Source organism: Lissotriton helveticus, chromosome 12 (genome assembly GCF_964261635.1).
Source record: "Lissotriton helveticus chromosome 12, aLisHel1.1, whole genome shotgun sequence".
Classification (NCBI taxonomy): Eukaryota; Metazoa; Chordata; class Amphibia; order Caudata; family Salamandridae; genus Lissotriton; species Lissotriton helveticus.
Window position 1 is genome coordinate 186,145,850 of NC_136073.1, and position 21,202 is coordinate 186,167,051.

General features: G+C 45.3%; 1 protein-coding gene across 1 annotated transcript in view; it reads left to right on the forward strand.

Moving 5' to 3' along the window:
• The window catches only part of CDH13 (cadherin 13), a 2,391,456-nt gene that overhangs the window by 1,820,571 nt on the left and 549,683 nt on the right, over positions 1 to 21,202 (forward strand). Inside the window, exon 9 of the mRNA XM_078669939.1 lies at positions 11,665 to 11,847. Within this exon, the coding sequence (XP_078526065.1) occupies positions 11,665 to 11,847 (183 nt within the window). The remainder of the gene's footprint in view (positions 1 to 11,664; positions 11,848 to 21,202) is intronic.

The following is a 21,202-nucleotide window of genomic DNA, read 5'->3' on the forward strand; positions in this document are numbered from 1 at the left end:
TAATTTCTAAATAAAATGCTAAATTTGAAGGCAGTACATGAGCAAGACAAGAGGATCAGCATTCTCAGTGAGTACAAAATCAAGCTTTGAGCTGCTCTGGCATTTGACCATTTCTGCAGGAGACTAGACACAGCCTTTCCGAATTCCTTGTAACCTAAAATTTACAGATACTCCCACTAGATATAGTAATATATTTTCAGATATGTAGATCAAGCATTGCAATTTGATGGTACCTTAGTGGGGCAGAGGTATGGCTGGGGTTGGCCTGTGTGTGTGAATTTCTGCTTGTGCATGTGAATATGTATGTGTGATGCATTTCTCAAGATAGCTTCATTAGTTTCTTTCTCTTTTTTGTTAATGTTGAAATGATTTTGAGTAATACTATTAAACTCTGTATAGTTCATAGTTGCCCGACAGCTCATAATGTGAATATTAAATATAACAATAATTGTGCTAGTAGTAAGAATACAAATAACAAGAACAATGATAAGAATAATTATATTAATAGAAAAAAATAGTATTGACACTCTCTGCTTCAAAAGCAGTCCATATCCTTTTGCTTCATCATTTCACAAATTTCAGGAAAAATGTATATGCTCTAGTGCAGTGGTTCCCAAACTTTTGACTCCTGAGGACCCCCATTGAGTCACCACTGGAAGCCGGGGACCCCCAAGCAATTTGTATGAGTTAAATTTCAAAATTAAAAAAGTAATTAAAAAAAAAATACCCACTTGTGCACACAAAACAAATACTCAAAGTACTAAGGATTTTGGGGCCAGATGTACGACCATTTAATTTAGCGACTCGCAATTGGCGACACATTGCGAGTGGCAAATTGCGAGTCGCTAAATGAAGTGTACAACAGTGTGTTTAACACTGTTTGGGATTCCCAATGGGGTCGCAAATTGCGAGGTACATTAATGTTAATGAGCCTCTCGCAATTTTCAAGCCCATTGGGAATGCCAGCCCTCCCAGGGATGGTGGCCTGCTGGGCTCTGCAGGCCACCATGTCTCAGACTGCTTTTAAACAAAGCAGTTTAAAAAAAAAATGCAGCCTGTTTACCATGCATTTAAGAAAAAAAAAAGAAAATGAAACCTTTTCGTTTAATTTTCTAAGGGCAGGCAGAGGTCCCTGGGACCACTGCCTGCCCTTAAAAAATACTCTCGCATGCATTTGCAAAGGGGAAGGGGTCCCCTGGGGACCCCTTCCCATTTGCGAATGCATTACCATCTACTTGAAGTAGGTGGTAATTGCGACTGGTTTGCGACCGCAAAACATTTGTACATGGTTTTGAGACTCCCTATTTGCTGACGATTGTCTTATAGTATCAAAAACCCCGAGCGTGTTGCAGAAAGCTCTGTTAATTTTTGAAGATTTCTGCGTTGCCTGTGGTCTGGAGGTTAATGTTCTTAAATGAAAGTACATGTCTTTTAATGCACCTAATACATATAAGGGTACTGTACGAATGAGCAATGGTCCTCTGGAGAGGGTACAGGCATTTAGCTATCTGGGTGTCTGCATCCAACAGGATTTATCCTGGAGGCAGCAGATTGAGCTGGCTTCCTTGAAGCATCGCCAGCTCTCCGGAGCTTTGAGCCTAGAACACTCCAGGTCTTTGACCAAGCCGATAACTCCAGTGCTATCGGTTTATAATGGCAAAGTAGTTAGCTCCACTTTGTATGGTGTAGAATTGTGGGGAAATGAGAATTTAAGGGGATACTAGCTTCAGAAAATTAATTTCTCAGGAAAATAATAAAACTACCCCAGAGCACCCCACTGAGCCCCCTATTTTATGAGCTGGGTCTATCGCCAATAGCTCTAATTGCATCCTTGCGCCCAATTTTATATTGGAGACGGATTTGGACTACGCCTGAACTGGACACATACACCAGGGGGTTGATGGATGTAATTAAAAGTGACGGTTCCTGGAAAATCAAGTGGCTAGGACATATTCGGAGTGTTCTTCTTGATCTAGGCCTAGGAGAATTGTTGGAAGATCCATCAAATGCCAGGTTCCCACCAAAGAAGGCACTTAAGAACTTGTATTGGAACCGTGTGGCCTTAAAAGCCTTTAGCAGCACTCCCTCCCACTCTCTCACTGGTTTGTTCTTGGAAATTACAGAGAGGCCTAAAATTGAGGAATTTTGGGATACCATCACGAAGCCCCTTGACCGTAAGCTCTACTTCCAATTAAGAGTAGGAAGCTTACCAGTAAGGGCGTTTTCTAATAGGTGGACTAGTGGGGGTAAGGTTGCCTGTCCAGCTTGTCTGGATATTCCTGAAACCATTGGCCACCTCCTGTTTGAGTGCCCAGTGTACGCATGTCTAGTGCATATGTATCCCTGGAGATGAATGGACAGAGGGAGTAGGTTAAAAGAAGATGCTAACCCTGTTCAAGGGAACGCTAATGTTACATTCGGAGACTCTGGGCCTGATTTCGAGTTTGGCGGATGAGTTAGTCTGCCACAAATGTAAGAGATATCCCATCACTGTATTACAAGTGCATTTTATTCTATCATATTCCACATTATATCTACTGGTCCGTAAATACAGGAATTATGTGTTCCAATTGTTCCTTACATTGAGGTCCACTCTGCCATAATAAAGGGGAGTAACTTTAATAATTGGTATGATTTTCTTTAGGTGAGTCTAGTAAAAAGTGCTACAGCCAGAAATATTGCGTCGTCAGAGCACTTAATAGTATGAGACGGGGCTAATAACCTGAACCAGAGTTTTTTGTGTTGTACCTGGTGTCATAAAATTGAACTAGTGTTTTTTTTTTTTAAAGTCCCCCGGATTTTGAATTCTTTGTTTCATGAAAAATGCTTTCAATTTGTATGTCGCAAGTTATGCTGCTATAGAGTAATGTCACTCTTCAGTTAGCAGATTCAATTAAATTACAAAACGTTTCTAGACTACGTACTATTACGCTACTTTCATCAGAGGTGTGTTACGTTATATGCCAAAGCATAACACAGATTGATTTGATCACAATATGATGACAGATTAATCTGTAGAAGAAATTTAAGTACAAGTTGAGAGGGCTTAAAAATCACCTCAAATAATAATAACACACCCCGACTGGACCAGCCCTTGAACAATTCCATTGGCTTCCTATTGAGGAGAGGATTTCCTTTAAATGTCTATGTTTCATACATAGGATCCTCAACCGTAAAGGGCCTCACTATTTTTTTCCCTTGATTAAATTATAACTTTCTAGTTGATGTCTGAGATCCTCAGGAACTAGGAACTACACTGAATATGATCCCTAAGTTCCGTAGAAGTCTTCTTGGTGGCATCTCTTTTAGCTTCTTGACTGCCAAACTGTGGATTCTGCAACCACCTAGTCTCAAATTAGAACCCTCTGAAGTCCTCTACTGAAAACATCTGACAAACCTGGCTCTTCAGAAGTGCTTTTTGTCCATTAATATTGTAGTAGGCGCTCTTTACCTACCTTGCAGCTGGAATCTAGCGTGGGAACACTCCGGACTGGTGTAACCAAGCACACTACAAATTCCTGACATAACATTACATCACAAGCCTTGTCAGAGTGAATCACAAAAGCCACTAAATAAACCTGTGCTCAACTATGTGGTAGCTATGACACAGAGCAGCCAGGCAATATGTATTTATGTAGTCTTCAACCAGTAATAACGTGAGAACAAAACACAAGAAAAATCCCAAAGACACCAAAATGAAACAAATCAAATCTGCAGTACTGGAGTTATGAATTTTTAAGGTCTATATTTAAAAATAGCACCACAAAGCACAAACCATGGGCAAATGGTCATGCTGGACTGTGACATGAGTAAGATTTAAGAATGACCACAATGGAGCACGGGTTGGTTACAAGGACCAGGTGCATCCTGGTCACAAAGTTACCTTCTCACTTAGAAACTGTCTTCAACAGGGCCAGGCAGTCAACTGAATCTGAATCTGAGGAAGGGATGAATGATGATGGGGAGCCACTGTGCTGGTTCTCAGAGACAATCGTCAACTGCTCAGCATCCAGAGCAGTTAAGCTGTCATTCTAGTGTTGCTTGGCATTGAGCCTGAGAAACCAGTCAATTGGTGCTGTTTGGCGTTGAATCCTATGATGCCTTCAACTAAGGTTGTCACTGTTGAGTTTGGTGAAGGTGTCACTTAGGCATTGAGGAGTGTACTGACAAACACAATGGTCCAGGGCCTTGGAGACAGTACTCAGTGGTCAGAACTCAATCTCACAGAGGCCAGATTAGGGGACTATGTGAGGTCCAGCTGGATCTGATGAACTCGAATACAGGAAGATGCCAGTGGGAGCTTACTGGAGCCTTCTGGCTTACGTGGCGATGTGACGAAGATCCGGTGCAATTAACAAAAATGGCATCTTATCTTGGATGCGACACTATGCGTGCACGCCTGACGGCCGTGCGGCATCTCAACGATTCTTCAGAGCCATGACAGGCCCTGCGACACACTTCCCGGTGATGCGGTGGCATCTGGTGCAACGTCGATCCTCTTCTCCGGCGATGCGAGGTGCTTCGGAGATGATGCTACAGCTGCAGCGGTGGCGACACGCTTCTCCGTTGATGCAGTGGCATCTGATGCAACGTCAATCCTCTTCTCCGGCGATGCGACAACAGCGGCTGTGGCGGCAACACGGTTCTTCTTCGTGAGTCGTGCTTCCAGCTCCTTGCGACTCGCAGTTCCTCAGAAAGCCCAGCACAACTGCAGGCACTTCCAAAGAACTCCTGGGGAGCTTGTGGTTGAAGTCTGTTGTCCCTGAGACTTCAGCAGGTGGCAAGCTCTATCTCAAGCCCTTGGGGATACTTCACTAGTTGAATAAAAGTAGCACAAAGTCCTTTCTCCTCTCTTTGGCAGTCAGGCAACCACTGCAGGTCAATCCCTCAGTCTCTCTGGTTCCTCTCCTCAGCAAAGGTTTCTTCTTGTTTCCAAAACGTGATCTAAAGTTCTGGGGTCTGGGTCCCCCTTTTTATCCTCAATTTCTCTTTGTTCTCTGAAGGCAGAGAGGCCTTTGCCTAATCCAAACCAGTTCTGGTCAGTCCTGGATCACTCTGTTTACATGACTCCTTTCCTTTCACAGTGCAGGGCAGGGACATCAGATACACCACAGGAGGCGGTGCCTGCATTGTGGAGGAAAGGCCCAGCCCTATTCAGGTCCCAGGTGCACCTCCTCCCACCCATCTACATGCAGATCTCTCTATTCAGCCCTGTGCTGACTCACGTTGTCTCCTGGAATCCCCCAGCCCCTTTTACTCAAACTCCAGACAAGGAATACACAACCTAGCAGAGGCAGGCTTGGATGGTTAGAGAAGAAAATACCTACTTTCTAATAGTGGTATTTTTAAATACAGAATGTTAAAACCAACTTCACTAAAATATGTATTTTATCATTCTGAGTTCAGGCATACTAAACTCGTAATTCTACCTAGTACCCTGAGTCTGTTAGGATTATACGATGTGATAATCAAACTGTCCATTCTGGCCTATGGGGAACAGGTGGCCTTGCAATAGTAAAAAATAAAAATGGCTATAATTCACTCTTAGGACATGCCACACACATTAGGGCTTGTCATACATTTTACCTACAATGCACCCAGCCCTTGAGCCTGCTATTGGGGTGACTAATATGCAGAAAAGTGAAGGTTTAGGGACTGACAAGTGGGCACACTTGTCCAGCCAACAAGGAAGTGCCAGACTGCCTACAGGCTCTGCAATGGCAGACCTGAGAGACACTTTAACAGGCTGCTTCTGTGGGTGGCACAACCAGTGCTGCAAGCCCACCAGCAGCATTTGGTTTACAAGCCCTGTGCCTGTGCGCTGTACTAGGGTCTGACAAGTAAACCAAACCAGCCAATCATGGAGTCACTAACTCATACATCAATTTACCATAGGTAGAGCATATTCAGTTTAGCACTGATCAGCAGTGGTAAAGTGCCCAGAGTCATAAAACCAAGAACAAAAGGTCAGGTAAAATACAGGAGGAAGGCAAAAAGTTCAGGGACGACCCTGCAAAAAGGGCCAAGTCAAACAGTACCAGAGAGGCAACATTTATGCCCAGTACCAGCCTTTGGGTGGGGGCACCCACTTGACACACCCTAGAGATTGAGGTAAGAGTTGCCAGCAGTGACCCTACACACTTTTACAGTACTTTCTGTGCTTGAGTGGAAACTGCCCCACAGTTTCACTCTCTATCTAAATCGAAGATGGCAGAACCTTTTTTCCCCTAGTCTGAGCTACCTGGGAACACCCAGAGGTGTGGCTAAAATAATGGGCAAACCCTCCCTTGTCACTCCAAACCAGTTCTGAAGCAGCTTCCCCTGTGGCAGCTCTCCTCTTACTTTGTTTGGAGCCAAGCTGACTAGAGGAGCAAAGGATGGGGCCATACTTGATATCAGGTTCACCTGCTTGTGACAAGGTAGGCTGCTTTGAACTATAACTAGTCTTTGGGCACAATCCCAGACCAACCTGTCAAGGGAAGGCCAACACCTCCCCACTTACAAGCCATTTGTTCTCTATTTGGGAGCAATCCACATCTCCCTACTGAGGAACTATCAGCAGTCATGTTACAGTTGAATATATAGGCAGAAAGGCTTCCAGAGGTAGGCAGGGAGATGTAACTTTTCCAACATTATTAGTCCAAATTCGATTCCTCAGTTAAATTACATTTTAAATAACTATTAATATGAGTCCTTAAATTATATTTTTAGATGCTCCCCCTCCCCAAATTATCAGTATAAGATTTTATAATGTAATCCATAGTTTACCTTGCCACCTTGCGAAGGAACTTTGGGGCTTTATCCCTTTCTGTTGAAATGTAGCATTCATTTCTACATGTAATAGTTTTACGCACCATGCAGCCTACCTTATTGGTGAATTATAAATATTTAAAAGGAAGATTTAGTCTAATTAAAAAGGGTTATTTTGACAAGTTGAATTGACAGTTTAAAAACTGCAATAGCTAGGCTGTTCTGGCAGGCCTGGATACATGCTTTACATTGCTACTTTAGTGGGTGGTACGAGTGCTGCAGCCCACTAGTAGCATTTAATTTACAGGCCCTGGGGCCTCAAGATTAAACCTTGTACTATGTATTTTTAGAGCCTGGTAATCATAAACAGAATTGATTCGGATATCCTAAGTGCTGACAAGGAGCGTTGAGGCAGCAAAGCCTTAGATTGTATACTGTTTAACACAATCATTTCTGTGGATAGTACATTATAATGGGAAGAAGGTATTCTGTTGCAGTTAAGACACAGCAGCAGATTTCTTTGAACATTTTGGAGCTTTTTTTCTATTACTTTCTAGGCCTGAGTGAAATTAAAATGTATGTAATTTCTGGAATTTTATGTTATGCTTCTTACGGAAAATTCTCAAAGTAATGCCACTTTGCATAAGTATGTGCCATTTGTGGTACCAATATGTTTGCAGTATATATTTACCTTGAACGCATATGAGCAGCATAATGTAAGTGGCTATTGTTCACAGTACTATGTTTAAATGCATCATTGCGATACATAGTAAACAAGGATGCATTTTGCACTAAAATATAGCACAACATGATAGATTTTCTTTTTGCTTAATTATGCATAATTTTGCCAAAACTTCACTTAATAACATGAAGGCAAATTATGCAAATGTTGCTCACACATATTGCTCTCTTGCTATACCCTCTAAGGATTCTGACTGAATGCATGAAATAGAGGAAGGAAGCTATGAAAAGCAAACTCAACCAAACCTAACACTGTAGGAAATCGGGTTACTGGTTGAGGGGACTGAGACAAGCAGCAACCACACATCTTGTTAGGGTGAAGTCACAAACATACCCATAATTAACTTGTGCTCAACACCCTGGCACAAAAGAAGTCAGGCTTAGACGCAATGTGTAAAGTATTTATGCAGCACTTCAAACAGTAATCAAGCAAAAATACAACACAAGGAAAATACCACTCCAAATTAGAAAAATAGTGTAAAACGTAATAAATTGTTTAAAACCAAAATGACAAAAAAACAACCAGTCGTATCATAGATATGCAATTTAAAGACTTCGATGAAAACAGTGCTTAGAAGCACAAGGCACCAACTGTGGTCATCTGGTCGTGCCAGATTGGGACAAATTCAGGTTGACCGTGATGGAACACAGGCAGGATACAGGGACAAAGTTAGGCCCACTGAACAAAGTACCTTAATTACAGGTTGTGGAAAATTGTGAGGTCCTCTTCAGGGGATGCATTGTGCAACGGAGATTCCAATGGGCTGCAATGCAAGGTCCTGTGGCGCAATGTATTGTGCAGTGGTGGTGCTGAGGAGCTGCAGGACGTTGTGCTGCACTGCGTTGGATCTGTGGGGACCACAGCAGGGCTGACAGAACACCTTTAGCCCATTTCTAAGGGTCCAAGACTGGGGTGGCACCACTTCCGGGGGCAAGACTCACAGCAGGCAGAGTGCAGGTGCTGAATTTATGTTGGTTGGGTTAGAGCCTTTTCTGTCCTTGATGCTTTACAGCAGCCAACTAGCCCTTGGAGTCACTCTGGTAGTCTTGGGTTCAAAATGAAGGTCCAGTCCTTCTCATTCAGGATGGAGGGCAGCAGAGTAGCGGTTCTTCTTGCAGAGCATTAAAGCAGTAATTTAAAGTCTTCCACAGGTCCAGAGGTCTCCTTAGGAGATGAATATGAGGGTCCAATAGGTATACCTGGTGCTCACTTTGAACTAGGACAACTTTGTAGGGGCTTCCAACCCAGAAGTGCTTGAAATTTCCTACCACTATACCCTGCCCCCAAATTGTCTCGGGACGCAAAAGACTAGTGTCACACCCTTTGTGAGTGTACTGAGACTCCCAAAAACCATGGAGCGGTGGTAGGTGACCTCTCCACCCTCTATTAAATCAGGGGTGACCCATCATGCCAACACTTATTCCCCCTTTGTCTCAATGTCCTTGAGCAATACACAAAGACCACCAACTGCCAGCTACACCTAGTCATTTGACCAAGGGTACAGGCTGCAGGCACCAAATGATTAAGACAAGAAAAATCTTTCTAAAAGTGGCTTTTTCAGAATTGTGACTTAAAATCCAACGTTATTATTAAAGAGGGTGTTTTCAATTCTGTAGACACCAAACTCAGCCTTCCTATCTGGTCCCAAATGAAACTTACCACTTAGTAATTTGGAACAAGGGAACCCAATGTTATACTGTGGGATAGGTAGGCCTCACAGTAATCAGAACGAATTTTGCAGTTTTTCACTAACAGTACATGTTAAAATTTAAAAATACATGTCCAACTGTTCAAATACACAGCATCTTGCCCTCTGGATTGTGTAGCGCCTACCCTAGGGGTGACTTATAAGATGGTTTGGGCTAGGCAAGAAGTTTATCATGCCGGGTTGAAATGGCAGTTTAAAACTGCACACACAGGCTGCAATGGCAGGACCGAGACATCTTTAAAGGGCTACTTAAGCGGGTTGTACAATAAATTCTGCAGGTCTAATAGTAGCCTTTAAATTGCAGGCCCTTGGTACATATAGTACCACTTTACTAAGGACTTTCAAGTAATTTAATTATGCTAATTGGGTGTAAGCTACACATGAAGGAGAGAGCACTTTAGCACTGGTTAGCAGTGTTAAAGTGCACAGAATCCTAAAACTCAACACAAATGGGTGCAGAAAACAGGAGGGCAAAGGCAAAAAGTTTGGGGATGACCCATGCAGAAAGGGACTAGACCAGCAGGGCCTATTTCAGGAAACAAATTTAAAATCAATATACTATCCGACCATTCTGCTACTCTGGCATCGACTTGGTCCCATAGTAGGCTGCAGGTTGCATGATGGCTTTCAAGGGCGGCTGTGCTGCCATGCATGAATAAAGGTGCAATTCTATTTGCTGCCTGCTGTAGTATGGCCTGGTGTGAAATGCTTGGTAAGGGATCATTTTGATGTGCAGTCCAAGCCTTTCTGCACCCAACAAGTTACAGTTATGTATGGATGCTGACTAACAACATTTTTCAATTCTTAATTCATTCCAGGAGTGTCCCTGGAAAACTGATCGAGTTACAGGTTTCCAGGCATACTTCTGGGAAGGCCATATGACTTCCTTTTTTGTGTTGGTATTAGCATTTCCCCACAGTACAATTCTTGAGAGTGGAATGGCAGCACTTCTGTGAAAAGTCATATTTTGCATGAGTTATCACTCTAAAGCATGTTACATTGGCTCACACCTAATTTTCCTACTTTAATTTCCTAACTGTTCAGAGAATGTGGTGCCTAAAGTATACCTATAGCATGGAAAGTAACATGACACCTATGAACTACAACACTACTGTGCAATCCACTAATCTGGATTTTTATTGTGCTGTGATTTAGACTTTTTAACTATTTTGCTACTTCGAAATGCTTTACACATTTTCCTAAATTAAGCCTGTCTGCTTTGTGCTGTAGCTACCAGAGCTTGAGCTCAGGTTTAAATTATTTAAACGTTTAACTGGACCGAACAAAATGGTGATTTTATGACTTAGGGTGGACTAGCAACCACCTCAAATAATAATTCACTTTCTCACACCCTAAAAGGTAATTTATTACAGTATTTGTCAGGAGTATATATCTAACTGTTCACAGGAAGGGAGAGAGTTAAGAGGTTTATGAATTCCCACATCTCATATGTTCTTAGATGCTCACAAACTTTCAAAATCGATCACATTTTGCCCACTTCTCACCCAATATGTGTGATTTACCACTGTGTACTGTTTCCTTATTTTGGTGAAATATTGCAAGCGAATGTGGCTGCCAAATCAGCTTTGGTGTGCAGGTAGCAATTGTAAACCCAGCCATTTGTGCTTGTAAAACTACATTATGAGTAGAAATGACTTTGTGAGCTCATGTGACTTTACAAGTAAACGCAACTTCACTAGTGCATTTACCAGAAACTAAATTGAATGTTGAAAACAATATATATTCTGGAATTTAACTCCACCCACTCTACAAATTAGCAGACGCCACATCACCTGCAGCAAACAAGGCATCTTATTAAATTGCAAACAACGGTGCACCAGTGTGACTGTGCAGAACCACATCTTGCTTCATGACGATGAACTGAGATAAATAATTAGCTCCCACTCAGAGATGAGAATTCACTGCATTAAAGATGACGCGCAAGTGAAAAACTATCAAACACAAGCATTGGACGTGAGAATGAGGGTTCTGCAAATGACACCGTGATCTCTTTGTTCTATGGAGACGTGATTTAGAGATGTGATGAATGTTTAAGCGTGGGGATTAATCCATCCTTGCATCATTGTCGAGTCATTTCCAAAATGACTGCCCCACCAGGGAGCTACTTCAGCATTCTAGTCTGCCACCAGTAGTCCAAGGTTTATTTAATGGCACTTCGCTGGCAGTGATTTTTCACATCACTCATCAGCTGTTCTAGTATTCACATGCTTTCTTCCCATCACATTCCTACTTACCTGCAATCGATCATGCTGGATGCGCCTAAGTGCTTATGCCTTCCACGCCTTACCCAACCAATGCATTATTCATAGGAAGAGAAATGTACCTGCAGGTAGATCCTTATTCTTCAATTCGCTGCAATGATTTCATCTGATTTGAAAATACCTGTGCATTGTGAATGGAGCAAATTAAATCAATATATTCTAACTCTCTGATTTGTCTTTAGTTTCATGCAACAGTGAATGAAGGAGTGACCGGGGTGATTGTAAATTTGACGGTGGAAGACAAGGATGATCCTACGACAGGGGCCTGGAGAGCGGTGTACACCATCATCAACGGGAACCCGGGCCAAAGTTTTGAGATTCACACTAACCCACAAAATAACGAGGGCATGCTGTCTGTTGTCAAGGTAAGATGTCTGTTCTGTAAAACTACCTAAGTTCTGTGGGGCATATTACCAAGGGCCTTATCGCCGCTTGTCAGCGATAATTATCGCTAATGACATGCAAAGTGGGCGTGCCAAGATAACATCGCTATCTCCTATTACCTACTTTTGGAAATAATCGCGCTAAGCGCGATTATCTCCAAAAGCTAACGCCTGCCCAGAGCAGTTCTTAGCCATGTTATCCAATGGAAGGTGGATAACATGGCTAAGAGCATCGTCACGATAATGCATGAATATCGCGGATTTTTCAGCGATATTCATGCATTTCGCAGGATTTTTACCGCTTTTGAGATAAACCTTGATAATATCAAGGTATCTCAGCGGTAAAAATCGTCGGAGCGCGGCGATATAATTATAGCCGCTAACCATGCATAGTGATAATTATCGCTATTGCTTGGTAATATGCCCCAGTGTTTGTTCTTTTTGCATTAACGGTATTATTTTGGGATAGGCAGGGCAAGTGCCATTGAATATCAGATTTTCACCACCAAAAGTACAGGTAGCCTGAAGTTAGGTAAAGTGTTATTTTCCTGCCTTTCGGCAGATTTAATGACATCTACACTAGAAAAATTAGGAATTTCTAATAAATTTCATGGCAGCACAGCCACCCTTGAAAGCCATCAAATAATACATTCCACTGTGCCCCAGATTCAGAGTTCTTATAATATTCTTCTGTGAGAAATCTTGAAAATCCACTTCGTGTATTAAGATACTGTCAGAGGAAAATGTATTTCTAAATGTGTTAAATCATTAAAACGGATGCATTTTTCATTGGGAATGGGCAGTATTTGAGTGGAAGAACAACTTAATTGTGCATTAGCATCTCTGCCAAAATATTTTGCTTGAGTTACTTTTAGTGTGAATTTCAATGAGGGCTTTAGTAACTTTGGCAAAAAGCAAGAGTTTATAATGTAATAATTACAAATAGACTCAGAAAAACAATATAAATCACTGTGCTTACTACGTCACAATTCAAATAGATTTGCATAGGCAATTAGGACATTTGCACATTTCAATATCATGCTTTCTACATATTATGACCAGGTAAACGTTAGTGTTTTATAATGATAAACTGTTTGTAAAGCAATATTTAGTTAAAAACAAAAACGGAATTTGCAAATGCACGGTTTTGGTTACGTTTGACATTTTAAATGCATCGAAAGGAAAAAATTACAATGGTGTAAAAGTTGTGGAGATAAAAAAAACTGAATGTCCAAGTTCACACTGCACCCTAGCATGATTATTCTTGGAGAGTGAGATGTATCAAGCATCCTACATGTGCCACTGGCTCACAATTTAGTAGCCTGGCACAGCACCTAATGTGAAAACCACAAACAAAGTCATGTTTGAACAAGTCAATAATTGAAGAACAACAAAGAACAATAATATCCATACCAAATACCTTGTAAATGTGAAACTATTTATCGTAATAATAACCTACTTATGGCAAAATACAGCAATGTTATTGGTAGTGAGCTCAAATATAGAAAATTGTCCTGTGAAGTTAGCCCTTTACCAAATGTATTCTAAGCATCTGCTGATCGAAGGCCAAAAGTTGTCTGGAAAATGGCTAAGTGTTTATGGTAGTCCATGTTTGTACACAACAAAGACCTGTAGGGAAGGCAGGCCTGTCAATTCACTGAGCAAAACTCAGCTAGAACACAGAAATGGTCTGGCCTCCCATCTTGTCATCCAAGCAAACTGGGCTCGGAATATGGGAAACTCTACTGCAACTTCCTTGTTGTACTGCACAAGACATTGGCTTCAGCCAATGCTCGTGCAGGATCACGTATCCCGCGCTGCATCACATTTGGCAATGCAGCGCGGGTAACGAAATTCGTTTTTTTTCCCGGTACTTACCGGACATCGTCCATATCCCGCATTTTAAAACCACCCACCCTGCCCTTCCTGTGCCTGACATCACCGCCCGGTGTAACGCCCTGCACGAGCCGTGGCTGATTGGCTTAAAGTAAGGAGAGCAAGTAAAGGAAAGGTCAATGGTTACTGGCGACCCAAGGAACCTTTGCCACCGCAGCAAGGACAGAGATACAAAGTACTGTTACCCAACAAGGCCAGTGGTACAAGGCGCTGTCAAACAGCACAAGAAAAGATTATAGGGTGGGGAACAGGTAAGGCATGGAGAACAAGCAGGAGAAAGGATAAAAGTTACCTTGAATAGTGAACTGTGGAATGAATTCACTTTAGTGAACACAGTGGCACCTCATGTGAAAAAAATGGCAGAAAGATGTTACATAATTAGCCGACAGTGTTAAAAAAAGAATGTATTTCAAAGAAATATACTTATAGAAACATTACACACGTTTCTAGTTCATAAAAAGAAAGAGCGAACATAAAAGCTGACAGTGGAACACAGGAAAAGAGAAGAGAGAAAGAAGAACTTGGGGTAACTGGAGCGATTGGTGTGCTGCAGTGAAAATTGGGACACAGTGAGGAGTACCGGCAAGGGATGATTCATGGGGGTGAGCTGAAAGATAACACAAACAGACAGGAGCAAGGGCAGCATATTAAAGACCTAGTTAAATAACCACTGTACCAAATGCCTAGATACTGGTGGAGCAGGAGCTGGGTAATTAGATTTTCTTTTTCAGCTAATGGACAGAAGGAGACCATAAACACACTTGTATGAGACATGAAGCCAACCTCAGAATGAGAAGGTGCAGCAGTTCTGGGTACAAGTAACAAGAGATAGCAAACAAACACAGAAGCATGTTTTTGTTGGCTTTAGGACTCTGCACACTTTACTACTGGTATCCAGTGCTAAAGTGCATGTGCTCTCTCCTCTAACCACGGTAATATTGGCTTATACGCAAGTAGCATAATAAATTTCATATAAGTCCCTAGGAAAACGGTACTACATGTACCTATGGCCTGTAAATGAAATGTTACAGGTGAGCCTTCAGCACTGATTTTGCCCACCACTTAAGTAGACCTTTAATCATTTCTCATGCCTGCCATTGCAGAGAGAGCCTGTATGTGCAATGCAAGCTGCAATTTTGTCCTGGCAAAATACACCTTTTGCCAGGCCCGAGCATTCACTTCTAATACATATGAGATACCCCTATGGTAGGCCCTGGACAGCTCAGAGGGCAGGGTGAAATATATTTAAAAAGTAAGAGATGTACTTTGCATGCACTGATAATGAAACATTCTTAAACTCATGTTTTCACTACTGCAAGGCCTATCTCTCCCACAGGATAACATTGGTATTACTTTATTACATTTTATAAGTGTAATTTCGAAATGGGAAGATATAACTGGGTCAAGTTTTGTGTCTCTGGAATTGCAATTTAAAATCCTAACTTATGGGGTAATAGGATTTTAAATTGCAATTATTAAAATTCCATTTTAAGAAAGTTGGCATTTTCTTGCCTTAGCCATTTGATGCCTGTAGCCTGTCACTGGTCACATGACTAGCTGCAGTGGGTTTTGTGTGTAACGAAGTTAGCAGTCCAGTAGCTGGGGTGGGCGGAGTTAGGTGGGCAGAGGGGAAGAGGAGGGGACAGGACAGGAAAGGGCGGTCAGAGTAGGGACAGGGACCAGAGCAGTTGTATGAGAATAAAGCTCCAGTAAATATACTATAGAGCGTCTGTGGTTATTGTAGCTGGATGCTACAGCTGGCGACGAGGGTGGGATGCGCTTGAACCCAACCCACAGAACCCCACAAGAAAGCCCTGTCCCCAGGCAGCCTCGAAGAGAAGGAGACGCTGACCAAAAGGACGAAATTACGACCTGCCACGTGAGGCCGGTAGCAGGTGACCCTGTCCCCCCCCCAGCGGACGAGAGGGACCCCAGAGGGAGCCGAGGCACCAAGCGTCTTAACGCTCGAGGTAGAGGAGACCTTTTCGCGCTAAAACGCGACTTGCGCAGGAAGCGCGCAGTGACCAGCCAGTGCTGCAGGAGCAGAAGCCAGGAGCCTACCCTGACTCTGCCAGACCCCACGGGAGAAGAGAAAGTGTCCCAGCGTGGAGGACGGCGCCCCACGGAGACCGCCTGTCAAGCGGTGCTGAACGAGCGCTGTTCGCGCCAAAAAAAAAAAAAAACGGAATAAAAGCTCACCCCCGATGCGTGAGACATCGCCTGCTTGCCACGCAGTGACCCCGGAGCTCGCTTGAGTCGCGTCTGACTGCTACGGTGTCCGAGGAGCGTCTGGAGAGGTGCGGAGGGTGAGCTGCCCGAAGAAACCGGCTGCCGGTGAGTGCCAAGTGGAGAATGGAAGCTTGAATGAAATCCTGTGGAACACGAGACTCCCATAGCGGTGGCCATCTTTAAGTCAGGCGACTTCCGGGACATCCTCCCTGGACAAAATAGAAGCGGCCATTTTGAAGTCAGGCATCAAAAAAAAAAAGTGGGAAAACAAGCATCGGCCATCGATAAAGAAAGAGAAAGAGAAAACAAGCATTGACAGCCGCAAGAGACAAACAAGCATTGCTAGCCACAAGTAATCAAACCTTGGAAACGCACGCCTGACGCAAGAAGCGGACGCAGGCGCAAAACCTCATTGCCAAGATGTCTAACCCTCCCGCACAGAAGGACGTCAAGGGAGGCACCCACCTGCGAGCCCCGGAGCCACTGTCAGTCACAACGGGAAGCAGTATGGGACTAAAATGGCAAGAATGGCTAGAGGACTTCGAGGACTATATTGAAGGGTCCAAAATTGAACCAGACAAGGACAAGATCATAGCCCTTCGCAATCTAGGGGGGAGTGAAATAAGCAAGATTGTACGAGAGATTCCAGCCACAGATGGTGACACCTATGATAAAGTAAGAACTTTTCTAAACAATCGTTTTCTGCATAAGAGAAACGTCGACTATGAGAGACACAAGTTCCACCAGCAGCGCCAAGGAAAGGAAGAACCACTGAGCTCTTTCATACATCGGCTGCGGAGGCAGTCCCAACATTGTGACTTTACCAACTTCTCGCCGGATGCGGCCATCAAATCTCAAATAATCACAGGGTGTCACTCGGAGTCGCTGAGACGGCGACTGCTAAGAAAACCACAAGAACTGGCAGAGATCGAAGAAAACTCCCGACTGTACGACCAAGCCGAAGAAAATGCGGCGGAAATCGAAACAGGACCCAGTACCAGCCGTGAACACGCCAACCGCATCACTGAGAGACGGCAGGGACGACAGGACCGGCGCGACAGTGGACGACGTCACCCGCGAGACCGATCGCGGCGCTCCAAGTACTCGCCCCGGCGTCGCCCGGACTACAGGAGGAAAGTACCCGAGAGGAGAGATCGCCGACCGGAACGCACGAGACGATGTTTCAGGTGTGGATACGACTACCCTCACATTGACTCCTGCCCTGCCATGGGCCAACGGTGCAGAAAATGTGGACGGTCCAACCACTTTGAAGCCATGTGTGGGGATTACCACAGAGAAAAACGCAACGATGGTGACAGACGGGATGAGTCGCAGCGGCCCTCACGAGCAGAGGCCAAGCGTCATCACATCAGAGCAGTTCAAGAAGAGCCTCCTAGATCTCCCACGTCCTCACACTCCAGTCACGACTCCCGGCGCTCCCGATGGGACCGTCGTTCCCCCTCAAGAGACTCAAGATCGTCCTCTTCCAGGCACTCATCCTACACCACCGAATATGTCAATTTTGCTGATCATGACCAGTTCAAACGTTATCCACGTCTCAACATCAAAGTGGGCAACCATGCCGCCAAGTTCATGATGGACAGCGGAGCATCGCTCAACTACATATCTGTTGCCGAACACGACCGCATGGACCCCAAACCACGTTTGCATTTCGCGCCTGTCCGCGTCTACACCTGGATGGCGAAGAAACCCCTCCAGTGCTTGGGCAAATTTGACACCACCCTCACGCATGGCGAGCTCTCCATTCCTGCGGTTATCCATGTGATTAAAGGACCGGAGGCTGACTGTCTTCTGAGCCTCCCCACGGCGGAACGTCTTCAGTTGGTGCACATCCTTTTCAACGTCCATGACATCTCGGACTGCGCCGGAAAGTTCCCTTCCCTCTTCCGAGGTTTGGGGAAACTAAAGGGCCGCTAAATCCACCTGCACATCAACGAGAAAGTCAAACCAGTGGCTCAACACCCGCGAAGAGTGCCATTTCACTTGCAATCTGCGGTTGAATGTGAACTGCAGGAACTCCTGGACGCCGACATCATTGAGCGCACTGCGGGACCCACTCCATGGGTGTCCCCGGTGGTCATCGTCCCCAAGAAAGGATCCCAGAACAAAGTCCGCCTCTGTGTGGACATGCGTCTGCCGAACACAGCCATCGAGAGGGAGAGACACCCAGGCCCACTCCTAAGCGACATGATCACGGCCCTCAACGGGGCAACTGTGTTCTCCAAACTGGACCTGAACAAGGGCTACCACCAGCTCGAGCTAGACGACAGCTCTCGCCCCATCACAACGTTTGCCACCCATCTCGGCCTTTTCCGCTACAAACGTCTCAGCTTTGGCGTCTCATCGGCCGCCGAGATCTTCCAAGAGGCCATACGTCTCGTCATCCACCACATCCCTAACGCTCTTAATTACAGCGATGACATCTTGGTCTACGGTTCAGACACGCAGGAGCATGACACCGCCCTTGATCGTGTCTGCCTCGCTCTGATGGAAGCTGGGTTAACCCTCAACAAGGACAAATGCGAATTTCATCAGTCGACCCTGAAATTTTTCGGACACATCTTCTCAGCGAGTGGCATGAAACCGGACCCGGATAAAATCGCCACGCTCAATAACACCAAGAGTCCGACGGACGTCAACGACCTGCGTTCCTTTCTTGGGATGGCTAGCTACTGCGCCCGCTACATTCGTGACTACGCCACCGTGAGTCACCCTCTGAGGCTCCTCACGAAAGCCAGCGCTCAATTTGTGTGGACCCCGGAGTGCGAGCGCGCCTTCAAGGACATCAAACACGCTGTGGAATCAGCCAAGTGCCTCTCCTATTTCAATCCCATGAGGAAAACGGAAATCACCGTGGACGCAAGCCCCGTGGGCTTAGGGGCCATCCTGGCACAGTACGACCATGAGTCGGATCAGCGGAGGATCATCGCCTATGCCAGTCGTAGCCTAACAGACCCGGAGAAAAGATACTCCCAACCAGAGAAGGAGAGCCCGGCCGTCGTGTGGGCGTGCGAACACTTCCACATCTTTATTTACGGGAAACACTTCACACTCATAACCGACCATCAGGCACTTGTCACGATCTACGGAAATCCCAAGTGCAAGATGCCTCCCAGGATCGAGAGATGGGGCTTGCGGCTGCAAGAATACACGTTCTCGATCATTCACAAACCGGGGAAGGATGAGAATCCTGCTGACTATATGTCTCGCCACCCCCGAGACTCATCAGAGACTGCGCCCTCCATTGCGGAGGAATACATCCACTTCGTGACTACTCATGCTCGTCCACCAGCCATCCCCATGCACGCCATTCGGGAAGCGACCAACCAAGACAGCATCCTACAAGCAGTAATAAAGCGCACCCGCATGAACAGATGGAGATACCACCCACAGGAGGAAGAGGAAAGCCCTGCCGCCAAGAAAGAACTCCAAGCTTTCCGGCATGTCTCCGACGAACTCTCTGTAACTGGTGACGACCTCCTCCTCAGAGATCACAGACTAGTCATACCAGCGACACTGAGACAAGGAGTAATTGACTTGGCCCACGAAGGCCATCGAGGGGTCGTCTCCACCAAAAGAGCACTGAGAGAACGTGTCTGGTTCCCAGCCCTCGACCAGATGGTCGAAGACACATTGAAAGACTGTCACCCGTGTCGACTGACCAGCCACAGCAATCCACCTGCACCCCTACAGATGACCCCATTGCCTGATGGGGTATGGCAAGAAGTCGCCATGGACTTTTATGGCCCCCTGCAATCCGGGAAGTATGTGGTCGTCATTCTGGATGAATACTCCAGATTCCCAGTGGCCCAGTTCATATCATCCACCAGTGCCGCCTGCACCCTCAAGGTACTTGAAGAAGTCTTCGCGACTTGGGGTGTCCCCAGGGTCATCAAGACGGACAACGGGCCCCCATTCAACGGTCATGAGTTCAGCGACTTCGCGAAACACATGGACTTTCAACATCGCAAAGTCACGCCACTCTGGCCTCAGGCCAACGGCACTGTGGAAAGATTCATGTCCACCATCAAGAGAACATTCCAACAAGCCTCGGCTGAAAGGAAAGACCTTCAGTCAGCCTTGAACGAGGTCCTTAGTGCATACCGGACCACCCCCCACTCTACAACGGGCCAATGCCCTGCGACTCTCATGCTGGGGAGGACAATGAGAAATCGGATCCCCACATGGGACGGAGCCTTGAGAAAACCTCTGTCGGATCAACAACACAGAGACATGGCCATAACGGATCGACACCGCAAGGACAAGATGAAGGAGTATGCGGACCGCAAGCGAAGGGCCCGGTCCCCCTCCCTGCAAGAAGGCGACAGAGTTGTTGTCAGGCAGGAACAACGCCAAAAGACTGATTGTCGTTTCAAAGATGAGCCACTAACAATTACCCAACAAAAGGGCACCATGGTGACCGCAGAATCAGAGACACGAAGAGTTACCCGCAACGCTTCTCATTTCAAGAAGTGCTCTCCTGAAATCCATGAAAGTGTACCTGTGGTCCCCACACTTGAACGCAGGGACAACCCTGAGACTGTCGCACCCGACACCGGATCTTCACCTACAGAAGAACCCTCACCTGAAGCTGCCGTGTCCACACCAGCGAGACCCCGCCGCCACGTGCGGCCTCCCAAGAGACTGATTGCAGAGATGGACTAATCTCTATTTCTTTCATTTGTTGCTTTATTAAGAAAGGGGGAGATGTAACGAAGTTAGCAGTCCAGTAGCTGGGGTGGGCGGAGTTAGGTGGGCAGAGGGGAAGAGGAGGGGACAGGACAGGAAAGGGCGGTCAGAGTAGGGACAGGGACCAGAGCAGTTGTATGAGAATAAAGCTCCAGTAAATATACTATAGAGCGTCTGTGGTTATTGTAGCTGGATGCTACATTGTGTATCCCTTCTAGACAGCCATTCTCAATTAGAGATTAGGTGTGACGGTATGGGCCATTACTGTCAGGATAGGAGGGAAGACCTGGGCCCAGCCTCACTTACACCTGAATAGGCTGTGTCCTGTCAACATAAAAAGAATGCCCATACCTCCTGTAGTTGGTCTGGAGCCAGAGCGGGGGAGGCAGGGCATCTGTGCACTTCAAGTGCATGCCTCTGGAAGCTTCTCCATACTTCAAAGACACAACTGTTCATAAAAGAAGGACCTCAGACACCACTACTTCAGTACACTTCTAGACTT